Raw genomic sequence first — 14,122 nt, forward strand, 5'->3', positions numbered from 1 at the left:
CCAGTCCCTTAGACCCTCATTGATCTCCTGTTGGACATTAATAAATTTATCTTATCTTATCTTTTCACAATTGATGAACCAAATAGAAAATAGAAAATATATTCCAAATTTTCTATTTCTATTCAAACAACCAAATGAACCCTTTTTTTTTAGTTTATGACAATATTCCCAAAAATATTGCTTTAGCCTTAAACAGATCATATAACTCATATATTAGATTTTTACATTTCATAATCTGAAAATATTATTAAATTTCCTAATAGGAAAGTGGATTTGAAGTTTTTCACAATATACATAAATATAATGCCATGATCTCATGTAATTATTTCACTCCAATCCTTTACAACCAAACTTTGAGTGTATTCAAATACTTGAAACATGCATAATAGGATTTCTACTTCAAATCTGTTGAATTTTAGTTTGAAGAAAAAGTCTAGATATTTCAAAATCAGAAGGCAGGCAGTCAGAAAAAGCATGGATAAACCAACTAACTAAACGGTTGGGACCAATAGCTGTAGACTAATAGTTAAGCAATAATAGAAATACTATGGGCACATCTTTAACACAATGAATAATTGTGGTGCTTTATGATTGTTAAATTAAAGCTAGATATATCGGCAACGTGTTCAAAGTACGTGTTCAAAGTATCTCCGTCCATGAAAACCAATGTATACGTATCACGCTTTTTAGCTTACGTTTATATCTATAGTTGAAGAAACCCTATTCCTCAACTATTCATTTGCAATGGGAATTCCAATGGATTTCTGTAACATTTCTATACCCAGAGTTATCTTATATTTTGCATCACCCGTGTACAATATACAGTATGCTATATCTTGGTTTTTTTCTACTCTTGCACTGAGCGAGCCAAGAGAAGATATGAACTATTTGTTGCAAGAACTACGAGAAATTTCGTCTGCCATTTCTTCAACATCAGGTGATATGATAAAATACAAGTTACTTATCACTAAGTTTGGAGATGTTGTAGACAAAATGAATGGCATTGATGATGATTTTGTGTGCGTTGTCTGCTTGGGGTCTTTGGAAGAAGATGATGAAATAAGAGAGCTCTGTAATTGCAGTCACATATTTCATAGAAAGTGTTTGGACAGATGGATTGATCAGCTTCAGGAAACCTGCCCTTCCTGCAAATGTCCTCTGCTCCCACCACCCCAAAGTCTTCTCGTTTAATTTTTAAGCTGGTCAGTGAGAGAATAATGCAAAGCTTTCCATCCCATTTATGGAAGACCAGATTATATCCTGGTCGAGTATTTACAAAATGAAAAAGAATCAATTCATGCTAAACTGCAGAAAAACTCACAAAAATTGCATTTATAAAAAGAACCTAATATTTGTTATATTTATCTTAGCTATCTGGTATTGAGGTATGCCTGCTGTGAATATATGACAAAGCTACTCAGACTCATCATATTTTGTGGTATACGGATTAATACAGTTGAATGATAATTTGATTGTGTGCATTAATTACACATTCTTCCATTCTAGTTATTATTTTGCATATTATTTTCTTATAATCTAACACTCCTCCATAATATTTCATCATTCTGTTTTATATTAGTTTTAAATATTTGTTCATGAAATTCAATTATCTATTTTTTTTTTAATGAAATGTTAGCATTGTATTATTCTACAATCTAGCATTCCTTCATAATATTTCATCATTCCATTTTACATTAGTCTTGATATATGTTCATAAAATGTAATCATTTTATTAAAATAATAGATTCATAAATGTGGAGAGAAAAATATATTAACATGCATAACTAATCTAATAAATTTATTAAAAAAAATAAGATGATTAAAAATGATATAATATGAGAGCACTTAAATAAGACCTTGAATAATAAGGTCTTTATTATGAGATTATAAAAGTTATAATTTGTTTATAAGTGAAATTATCATTAAGGAATTGAAATTCCTTAAAGATAATGTTTAGATTGTTATTTGATTTCTGATGTGGAAGGATGTTAAAGGTAACATTGAAAATAGTCTCTTGATACTTATTTTTCCTCATATTATCTCCAATCTTTGGAAGGAAAGGAACAATAGAGTCTTCAAGGATAAAGTGCAACCTATCACTTTAGCCACTCTTCATATAATGAACAATATAGTTGAAAACTACAACACCATGTACAAGGAGATAGTTGATTTTGACTCTAGTAATTCTAGTAGATTGATGGATCAACCTTCAATGATAGAAAAAATAAGGGGGAAAATGAAAGATGGGATCGTCCTCTTTGTTGGTAAATAGATTTGTCACATTAGAATTTTTCCAACAGAGTGTGTGGCAAACCATTTACAATAGTTGGATAGGCCCTTGGTATGTGGCCTTCCTCTATGTTTAGAGGGGCAGCTCCCTCGTATCATATAATTTTTAAAGGGTTTTTCAAATAAAGATTCTAAAACTAAAAGGATCAGGAGAAAGTCACTCAAGACAAATGCACCACACGCCCTCACAACCTTCTTCGGTAAACAAGATTGATAACAAAGGTGATCAAGAACTATGCTTGAAGGCAACCAGTTTTACCAAGTACATTCATTATCATCATAAACACTCACATAGTACCATGAGAATGTCTACTACAATGCATAACAATTTTGATTTCAGTATAAGGAACCCAAAGCACATCTCATTTCATTTCCTTCCACCAAGAAAACAAAAGAGATTTTCAATTTCAAAGATAAAAAGTGTACATACTTTTCAAAATTTATCTCTCAATCAAAATTGCAGCATAGTGTTTCCTTCTTCTTTTTTTAAAACTAAAAAAGCCTCTTTGCAAAGCCAAAGAGTGTCCTTATATAGACATAGAGGTTAATAACTACCTCTTCGTGGTTAATAACCACCTCCAAAATAAATAATTTTGGAAGGTTAATTAACCTTAAGAAAATTAACGTATACGAGGAAACTTGCAAAAACAAAACTTTAGCTAGAGTTCCTAAAGATGTTTACATATACAATCACCGACCTCCTAGCTACTAACTCCATCTATCTGGACACAATTGATCTATCCCAGAAATCCTTGTAAGCATCTTAGTTGATCATCATTGATTCATAGTTTGAAAAGAACATATTTTCCACCTTGAGTTTTGGCTATGAAGTATCTATCTTGAATCTCTTTTGACCCCAAATAGCCACAGCGTCTTTCATCTAAATGTGTCAAAGATCTCAGCTATTGAAACTCAGATGGGAATTTCTTAAATGTTTTACAACCAAATAAACTTATATATGGCAAGGCTTCACGTTCACTAAAAATACAAGGCAATGCTTTCAAACTTCTGCAGTCTCTTAGGTTCAGATGTTTCAGAGTTTTCAACTGTCCAAATGATTATGACAGATGCTCCAGATTACTGCACTCATTTATAAAGAGTTTATTCAACTCCCATAATCCACAAACATCTTCGGTAAGCCCATATAAAGAAAAGTAGTTCCTCACTACTAGTGTCTTCAACTTATTTAAGGCACCAAGATGGCTATAAAATGCACTACTTTCCTTTTTTCTCTCACTCCATCTTTCTTAAATGTTATATCCAAAGAGAAGTTTGGTATGAAGTCCTACATCACAGTTGGCTGCCACGTGACTTTTAACGACCTTAAACTTTTTGGTAACTGCAGAGGACCATACTACTTTCGAGGAAGCTTCTCGCATTCTAACACACCTAATTTATCAAGTCCAACAAATACTGCCTATTATTCTCATATATCATAACTCTGGGAAGCTCACTACATCATCTGTACTACTAACCCCTATACTGTGGCTTGTCATGATCAAAATTATTAATGTGTCCTTTATCAAATTAAGATGTCTACTCTGAAGCACGTAATCTATATTATCATCGAGCCAAATTCCTCTATTTCATTTGAGCTTTCTCTCATCTTTTTCAATTTTACCCCAAGAAAGCCCTATAAGCATCTCGAAGGGATACGTCCTGCTCGACCCCCTACAATGTACTCTACAACTAGATGAGGGAAATCCTTGGAAAAGAAGCAACATATGTCTAAAAATGCTTCCTTGGTAGACTCCTCTAGCTAATTGTAAACAAAATGAGACAACCAGTTATTAAGATTATATTTTCTGATGTTCCCTCCACAGCGTAGGATATAATCTTTGTAGCACAACTATTATTCCAATTGTGAGCTATTGATTTGTGTATGATTTCGGTTCAGGAATCACAGAGAAACAAAATAATGTGGGTGGCAATCATGAAATTATTCCCACTGATGCTTTTCGTCTTCGTTTTACTTATTATTATGAGGCTTTGAATTGCACAAACTTCTACAAGATCGCCCACAAAACTGTCACACAGAAAGCTCTAGAAGGCCTCTCCAACGTCTTTCAAAACTATGAATTTCGGAAGGAAATATTTTTCATCTCATATTTCTCACCTTCTTAGGAGCAGTACCTGCCTCATCTTTGACCCCTTTTGTTACATGACTTGTGCTTTCGTTCATTTTTCTAAAATTCGGGAGAATCGATGAGTAGTATATTTCCTCCTTTCACATCGGCTAGTTTCATCCTATTAGAGCTCGACCACCTTTTTAGAAATCAGTAAAATACTTCATAGCTCCAATCATCCACACACAAAATGAATCCAACTTATTTTCCCGAGTTGCTGAGATTAATGTTAGCGTATGCGAAAACCTGTTCTGGTGATCACATTTTGGCACAAGTTGGTAGGGTACCAGTAGAGGTTGAAAAAACTAGATTAACACTTGCCAATTGTATTTCCTTAAATATCTCTAAAGCCTTTGCACTAAACTCATTCTGTGCCAATCTAGCAAAGACTGCATTTCATGACACCAAGTTTAGCTGAGGCATTTCTTTAAAGAGTCTCATAGCCTCCTTAATAACACCATTTCATGCACATCTTATAGTCATGGCGTTCCACGAGACTGCATCTCACTGAGACATTCTCTCAAAAAAATCGCACACCATTTCCATGTTCCCTTTTTGGGCATATGCACCAACCATCACTATGTCCACATAATTGAAGTGCCTCTTGACTTCATTAGCATCAATGTTCTACCACTCCCCAAGCACTAGAGGGATCTCAGCATGAGTTACAAGGAACGAATAAGAGCTGCCCTACTTCCAAAGGACACATAAAATGCAGAATGAGGGTGTTGACTATCAAGCCATTTCACACAGCTCTTTTTTTATAGTAAATATACCTGCAAAAATTGTATTAGATGACGTGTTTGCTTCTTTGATGGCCTTCATGTCCAAGTAGAGATTTGCAATGACTGTCTCTTGTGCATACTGAATTTGATCTGATCCTCTAGAATATTCTACTTGTTGTCTAGATAACCTTCAGCAAATCTTCTCTTTGTTCTATTCCCATGTTCACTGATCTCACTGCTCAACCTGAATTCCAAGCACATGAATGCCCTTACCTGAATAGTAATTGAGGGATTTTTCTATTCCAAAAAATCTTTCCTTGCTATTTTAAGTGCCGTCTTGGGCTTATGCTCATTGGTTTCCCTTCTCTTCAGTCAAAGGCCAAGCGATTTTTGTACAAATGGTGTTCAGACACATTTTCTGCTAGTTTAGGGGTTTCACTTTGTAACCTTCAATATACCTCCTATCTAGGCACCTACTTTGAAGAGGTTAAGAAAAACATGTTTTGGGTGGCAATCATTAATTTTTCAAGAAGTTAAGAAGAACATGTTTTGGGTGGCGATCATTAACCTTTTAAGAGGTTAAGAAAAACATGTTTTTGGGTGGCGATCATTAACCTTTTAAGAGGTTAAGAAAAAAATGTTTTGGGTGGTGATCATTAACCTTTTAAGAGGTTAAGAAAAACATGTTTTTGGAAGCTATCATTAACCTTTTGAAAGGTTAATGGTTAATAATAGACTTGAAAATACGTATTTTGAGTTTCTCCATTAACCTGTGATAACTTGAGGCTCACAAGTCAGATTTTTAAAATTCCAAGTGTTGTGTGGAACTGATAATGAGTTGGAGACGTGGAAGTTTAGAGACTCACAAAAATTCAAAGATAAAATGGACAATTTAAGGCCTAAAACTAGGCAAGTTTCAAAAATTAACCATGGCCCATAAAATTGAAACAATTTTATAACCAAGGAATAGTTGGCTCTAACTGGGGACAAGGACTGACAAGGACAAAGCTCAAATCTAGAATGAATAAAATAATGCCTTATCCATTAGGCTATAAAATAAAGTCATCTGAGGGACCAATTTAAAAAAGGGGGAATGAACAACAAAAATAGGACAATAGAAAGAAAAACTAAAACAACACAAACTGATAGGAGCATACCAAAAATGGGACAACTTATATACAAAAAGGTGTACAAACACTTTCTACTGATGATAATGCTTCAGGTGTTGCACATTATAAGGTAAGGGCAACTAGGTACCACTCAGATATGAAAAAACAAAAGAATTCTTTCCACATACCTCTTTAATCTGGAAAGGGCCTCTCCATAAAGAGTAAAATTTTCCATTTAATCCCTTTGGTTCTCAATGTTTATCCCAAAGCAAGACTATATGACCTTCTTGAAACACCCTCTACTTAGCCTTCTTGTCAAATAACTTCTTAACACAAGATTGATGTTCTTGAATTCTGTCAACAGTCACCTCTCTCTCTTCTTCCAACTTTTTCAAATACAACATTCATTTTTCAAGAGCATCTTTGAATTCATGATTCTCAATAGCATTTTGTAATTTGAAGTGGACAGTTCCAAAGGAAGAGGAAGAGTTGGCTTAGTTCCATAAAGGATCCCAAAGGGGGATAATCCTATTGCTCTCTTTTTAGTACTACGATCTGCCCACAGTGCATCATACAAGTGCTTGTGCCAAGACCTCTGATTAATGCCTATCAATTTCCTCACTATGGTCATAATATTTTTATTACTTGATTCCACCTGACCATTTCCTTGTGCAAAATAATCAAAGGAATGAGAGAGAATAATCCCATATTGATAGCAGAATGATGATATCTCTTGAGAGGAGAAGTTGGTAGCATTATTAGTAACAATTTTGTTTAGAACACCAAACCTAACCAAAATGTTTTGCTTGATAAAATTGCACACCACTCCTGAAGTTATTTGCTTGACTGGGATCGCTTCCACTCACTTGGTAAAATAGTTAGTCGCCATCAAAATGTAAGTATGTCCAGTAGTGTATGAAGGATGAATACGACCTATGAAGTCCAAACCCCATTGTTGAAAGGGTTCTTTAATTAGTACTGGCTTCAAGGGTAGTGCTATTAATTGGACTCTTCCTTTGAAATATTGGCAAGAGTCACACTTCTTGACCCATTCTTTTGCATCCTTAAACATCCCGAGCCAATAAAAATAATTTCTCTAGATTTTGCAAGCTGTTATCGATGCTGAGTAATGACCTCCACATGCTTCATTATGGAACAACTAAAGCAACTCCTTTCTTTGTTCGAAATCTACACACCTCAAAAAGGTATCGTCTATCCCTTTCTTGTACAAAGCATCACCCCAGAGAACATACTTCACAGATTTCAATTTCAAGGTCCTCTTCTCTTTAGGTGATAAATGAGCAGGACATTCTCCATATGTGAGAAAATAGGCAATTTTTGAAAACTAGTCATCAACATTGCTAATGAGTAAAACTAAAGGCATTTATTCCTCCATTTCTTCTTCACCTTTAGAAGATCCTTCTGTAATTTCCTTACACAAACCTTTTCCTCTAACAAGCTTTGTAGGATTGATATCGAGATCATATTCTTGTACTTTAGCTATCCAGGAGGCCCTTTTGTTCACACCAATTTCCTATTGTGTCAGAATAGTCTTCACTACTGAATCAGGAACAAACACGTTGGAGTGAGAGTTCAGGATGTAAAACCTAAATTGTTTCACTGCTCTGACTAGAGCATAAGCATTCTTCTCGATCAAAGAGTATTTTAATTCATGTTTCTTAAGAGGGATACTCATGAATGCTATTGGGGCCTTGGTATTATCTTTGTCAGGTTGGGTAAGTATAGTAGATAAAGTGTTCTCAAATGCATAACAATACAAATGAAAATCCTTAGAAAAATCTGGATAAGAAAGGGTAGGGGCATTAGCAATCTCAGTCTTGATTTGTTCAAAAGAAGCCTTACCTTCTTTTGTCCACTTAAAATTAGTATTCCCTTTCATCATATCCAAAATTGATTTTGTAATCTCAAAGAAGTCTGGTACGAACCTCCTTGTGAAGTTTATCTGCCCAAAGAAAGACCTGACTCTTGGTTTACTCATGGGAAGTGACAATTGTTGGATAGCTTTCACCCATTCAAGATCTATTCGAATAACCTCTTTGGAGACAATATGTCCCAGTAGTTTACCTTCTATCACCCCAAATATAGACTTCTTAGGATTCAATGAGATGCCTTGAGTTCAACATCGATGCAAGATAGCTTTGAGATGATGCACATGATCTCTTCTCTGTTTTGTAAATACTGTAAGGTCATCAAGGTACACCACAATAATCTTATTCTTGAAATCCTCGAATGAATGATCCATGGCCCATTGAAAGGTGGCTCCGACATTTATCAAACCAAAAGGCATTTGATTATAGGCAAATGCGCCCCATGCAGTGGTAAAAGTTATTCTATGTTGGTCTTCTGATGTGATAGTGATCTGATTATAACTGAAGAAGCCATCTAGCATTGACATGAGTTTTGAGCTAGATACCAATTGTAGAATATGATCCATGACAAGGAGTCCATAATTATCCTTAAGTGATGCCTGATTCAAATTGTGGAAGTCAACACATATTCTTATCTCACCATTCTTCTTCCTGATAGGAACGATATTAGCTACCCATGTTGAGTGGTGAATGGGGTAGATAATTTTTTCTTTAAGCATCTTATCAACTTCATTGAAAATAGCATCAACTACCTTGGGATTGAATTGCCTTTTCTTTTGCTGGAAGCGAATTGAACCAGGTTTCAAAGGAGTTTGATGTTTAAATTTCCCATTCATGAATTCATTTAGATCTTCATAACCCCAAGAAAAAATGTCTTGGTAGGCTTTCAACAACTTCGTGAATTCTTCTTTCTCTTGAGTTGTCAAATCTTTCCGTATTAGGACCATCTTTGGATTTTCCTCAGAGCCAATATTTACTTTCTCATAACCCAAACAATTAGAAGGCTTAGTGTCTTCAACTTTCTCTTTCATTTTTTCTTCTTTATCAAAAAGAATCTCTAGGGTGACTAATCCTCTTGGGATAAAATTACCTTCCAATTGAATAACCTCAGGATCATCTCCTGATTTTCCATTATGATTATGCAATCCTTCAAATTTCAGGTCTGAAAATGGAGGCCTTCCCTCAAGAAATGCAATGATTTTCCCATCATCATCAAAAACTTGCCAGTGTCAATCATTATCAGGCACACTGGGTCTATGAATCATCTCTATTGTGTAAACATCTTTGTTGAACTCAGGGTGAGGAATAAGCAGAGATGCAGAGACTGCAAGACAATTTACTTTAGAATTTTGTTCACGAGGGATAGCATATCAAGAAAAAGCATCAAAATTTTCAATCTCATCCCACGCTCTATTTCTATATGCTTTCAATTTCGCATTCTTTGTTTGATATTGTCTCCGCACCTAGTTGACAATTAATTATGTATCTCCAGATACCTTTAGTTGCTTGATTCCCTTTTCTTTTGCATACTCGAGACCAAGTAGAAGGGCTTCATATTCTACGGTATTATTGGTGGTTTCAAAAGCTAACTTATAAGCTTTTGGAAATTTCTCTCCTTTTGGTGATATCAACACTATCCCAGCACCTGAACTAGAAGAAGAAGAACTTCCATCAAACTCCATCGACCATAACTCATTGGTTATATTAGACATGAGAGGCTCAGTCACATCTTCTTCAATGGATGTCATCATATACGTTCCATGCCCAGTATCAACATACAATATTTCAGCTCTTGGATCATTTGATTTCAAGACTGTATATTTAGCTTTAGGTTCAGGATAAAGCTTAACCTTCTTATTTCCAATCGAGATAAGTGCATGAGACATGTCCATCTTGATTTCACCACCAATATCTTTGCAAAAAAAATTTCTCAAAAGCATCCCATAACTTGTGGGAATATCAGCAACCAAGATATTTAATTTTAACTTCTTCTTAGGATGTGTTGCAAGTGCTACTTGAGCATCTTTCAACTGGCCAACCAGCGGGACTTGTTTTGCCTCCATAGAATACACTTTTCTTGATGGTTTGTTTAATGAAAGACCTAGGGCATGGGCCACTTTTGAAGGTATGACATTATCAGATGCACCCGAATCAATGATACAATTACTTAACATGCATCTAGCTATATGAAGAGAAACATAGAAAGGCTCAGGTTTGTCTAACAAAGATGCTGCAACAAAAGACTCTTTCTCAGTCATGGGCCCTTCCAAATTATCTTCTGCTTCCAGAGAAACTCTTGATTCATGGTTGATAGTGATCTTAGGCAATCCTTCTCCTTTACTAACACATTGAATCAACTTTTCTAATTGATGAGGATTTTCCTTAGGGAGTCCAATTGAGAAATTTGTACTTTGGTCTTCTTACAATGATCAATCAATATCAAAAGAGTCTTCAGTGATGGGAGGGGTTTTACCCTTATCTGTCTCCTTCACTTTTGAAGGCTCTTCCAGAGTATGCTTATGAGACAAAATCCTCTTAGTAGTCTCATCAGAAGCCTTTTCCTTTGCTGGTTTACTCCACTTTTCTTCCAATCTTTGTCTCCAACTTGGTGTAGCCACATTGCAAGAATGATTGTTAATATCTTTGGCTTTTTCATCATCAGATTCATATTCCAAAAAGTTAATAGAAGAGGTCCCAACAGTGGGTTCTATTACATCTTCAAGAGCCACATATTCTTCTATCTTCTCCGCAATCAAAGGCATTTGCATGAATCTAGCCATCTCAGGACAGTTTGCACCATCATGATCTATTGTTAGGTGAAAATCACACATAGCAGCCTGTTTACCAGATGATGAGGGATGTTTAATGGCTAATCTTGATGTTGATTGGGGTAGCCATTTAGTTTGTTTGTTTTGCTGATATGACATATAATTCCTCCTTGGAATATCTTGATACAAAGGATGAGGATTATAGGGAAACTGATTTTTGAGTAGTAACAGATCATTAGCCAATTTTTGATATAAAGGATCTATGGTAGCGACAGGAGCTTATTGACCTTTTCCCTTTTGTAGATCACGACTCCACTTTCTTGAACTAAGTAAGTCATCCTCCACTTCGATAGCCAAGGTTTGCACAACCACTAGATTAGGAGGTCTCGCCCTTCGTAGTTAAAAGCTTACATCAGAAGGTTGAGCACTAATGAAGAAAGTCATTTGGTTTTCTTTAGTGGGTCTTTTGTTGACAGGAATTTGATTCACCATCTGATTAAAATGAGCAATGAATTCTTGCATTGGCTCATGAATTTCTTTCTTCATTGAAGTCAACTGGGAAAGGAGCAAATGCTCATCTTCAGCAATTTTAAATCTCCTCTCAAAAGCTTGAATCAAGTTTACCCATGAGGTAATTGAGCTAACTAGTAGCTGTCCAAATCATTCAGCTATGGCTTTAGTGAGTGTTCCAACAAAAAGATGGACAAAAACATCTTCATGTTGAATTGCAAGAACACTGCTTGCTGTAAAGAATGCACTTATATGCTGATCAGTAGTGAATTTTTCATCACCAAAAAACTTGGGAAGAATTTTTTGAGAACCAACAGACATGTCATGTAATTGCTTCCCTAAATCTAGAGGACCAATAGTAGCTCACCATGGGACTGATGGCTATGGTCCTTGATGTGCCATAGTCGAAAGAATGATATTCAAGGGCTGAAAATTTATAGCTAAAGGTATAAGAGTACCTAGCAGAATCAAATCTTGAAAGGTGGCAGGAGAAATAGTAGTCTTAGTTGGTGAAGAAGACCTACTAATAGACTTGACATTTTTCTTCTTCTTAGGAGTAACTAGCTTAAAATCTAACTTTCGAAGGGCTTCAAAATCTTTGTCTACTAGACCCTTTTGTCTGTCTACCGGGTGTATGGTTTATCTACCAGCTTAGTGGTTGTTATTTATTTTCCCTTGAATATGACCAAGATTCTGCCTGTTTCTTCTTGTAATGACTACTATTCTTTCAACAACTACAATGTTCTAACCAATTGGAGATCTTCACAAGATTTCTCCGAACTCTTCTTCTTCTTCAAGAACTTGATTTACTTGATGATATTGCTATGCACTTCATCTACACCTCCAGGCTAGAGTGTTCAAGTCTAAGATGATATCTTCCTAGGTATCTTGACAATCGAGGTTCGGTTGGAGAACAGGAAAAATGTTCTCATGTAGAAGCACCATTGTGCTTCATTACAAGTGACTGTCAATCTTTCTTGTTCAGTCTCCCCAGTAGAATCGCCAAAAATTTGTTGGTAAATAGATTTGTCACAGTAGAATTTACCCAACAGAGTGTGTGGTAAACCGTTCACAAAAGTTGGATAGGCCCTTGGTATGCAGCCTTCCTCTGCATTTAGAGAGGCAGCTCCCTCGTATCATATAATTTTTAAAGGTTTTTTCGAATAAAGAATCTAAAACTAAAAGGATTAGGAGAAAGTTTCTCAGGATGAATGCTCCACGTGCCTTAACAACCTTCTTTGATAAATCAAATTGATAACAAAGGTGATAAAGAACTACGCTTGAAGGCAACCAGTATTATCAAGTACATTCATTATCATCATAAACACTCACATAGTACCATGAGAATTTCTACTAAAACACATAACAATTTTGATTTCAGTATAAAGAACCCAAAGCATATCTCTTTCTTTTCTTGGCACCGAGAAGACAAAAGAGATTTTCAATTTTAGAGATAAAAAGTGTACATACTTTCCAAAATTTACGTCTCAATCAAAATTGCAGAATAGTGTTCTCTTTTTTTTTTTTTTAAACCATAAAAGTCCCTTTACAAAGCCAAAAAATGTCCTTATATAGACATAGAGGTTAATAACTACCTCTTCGTGGTTAATAACCACCTCCAAAATACATAATTTTGGAAGGTTAATTAAACTTAAGAAAATTAACCTATACAAGGAAACTTGCAAAAACAAAACTTTGGCTAGAGTTCCTAAAGATGTTTACATATACAATCACCGACCTCCTAGCTACTAACTCCATCTATCTAGACACAATTGATCTATCTCGGAAAGCCTTGTAAGAATCTCAACTAATCATCATTGATTCATTTTTGAAAAGAACATATTTTCCATCTTGAGTTTTGGCTGTGAATTATCTATCCTCAATCTCTTTTGATCCCAAATAGCCATAGCGACTTACATCTAAACGTGTCAAAGATCTCAGTTATTGAAAATCAGATGGGAATTTATTAAATGTTTTACAACCTAATAAATCTATATATGGCAGGGCTTCAAGTTCACTAAAAATACGAGGCAATGCTTTCAAACTTCTGTAGTCTCCTAGGTTCAGATGTTTCAAAGTTTTTAATTGTCCAAATGATTACGACAGATGCTCCAGATTACTGCACTCAGTTATAAAGAGTCTATTCAACTCCCATAATCCACAAACATCTTTGGTAAGCCCATATAAAAAAAGGTAGTTCCTCACTACTAGTGTCTTCAACTTATTTAAGGCACAAAGACGGCTATAAAATGCACTACTTTCCTTTTTGTCTCTCACTCCATCTTTCTTAAATTTTATATCCAAGGAGAAGTTTGGTATGAATTCCTGCATCACAGTTGGCTACCACGTGACTTTTAATGACCTTAAACTTGTTGGTAACTGTAGAGGACCATTTTACTTTCTAGGAAGCTTCTCGCATTCTTACACACCTAATTTATCAAGTGCTTTGACATCCATCCAAGAAATACTTCCTGTTATTCTCATATATCGTAACTCTAGGAAGCTCACTACATCATCTATACTACTAACCCCTATACTGTGGCTTGTCATGATCAAAATTATTAACGTGTCCTTTATCAAATTAAGATGTGTTCTCAGAAGCATGTAATCTATATTATCATTGAGCCAAATTCCTCTATTTTATTTGAGCTTTCTCTCATCTTTTTCATTTTTACCCCAAGAAAGCCCTATAAGCATCTCGAAGGG

General features: G+C 35.3%; 1 protein-coding gene across 1 annotated transcript; it reads left to right on the forward strand.

The window, feature by feature from the left end:
- Nucleotides 1-744: 744 nt before the first annotated feature.
- LOC149531574 (brassinosteroid-responsive RING protein 1-like) lies at nt 745-4,413 on the forward strand. The gene is made up of 2 exons (XM_089808366.1): nt 745-1,177; nt 4,187-4,413. The coding sequence occupies exons 1-2, from the start codon at nt 745-747 to the stop codon at nt 4,411-4,413; spliced, it is 660 nt and encodes a 219-aa protein (XP_089664492.1).
- The last annotated feature ends 9,709 nt before the right edge of the window (nt 4,414-14,122 follow it).

This window comes from Cupressus sempervirens, chromosome 11 (genome assembly GCF_028749045.1).
Source record: "Cupressus sempervirens isolate cs-2001-9-10 chromosome 11, ASM2874904v1, whole genome shotgun sequence".
Taxonomy (NCBI): Eukaryota; Viridiplantae; Streptophyta; class Pinopsida; order Cupressales; family Cupressaceae; genus Cupressus; species Cupressus sempervirens.

Excerpts from the sequence above, each read along its gene's own strand:
- LOC149531574 (XM_089808366.1), top strand. The coding sequence starts at position 745 with ATGGGAATTCCAATGGATTTCTGTAACATTTCTATACCCAGAGTTATC. Across the intron at positions 1,178-4,186 it reads TCTGCTCCCACCACCCCAAA|GAATCACAGAGAAACAAAAT; the intron begins GTCTTCTCGTTT and ends ATTTCGGTTCAG.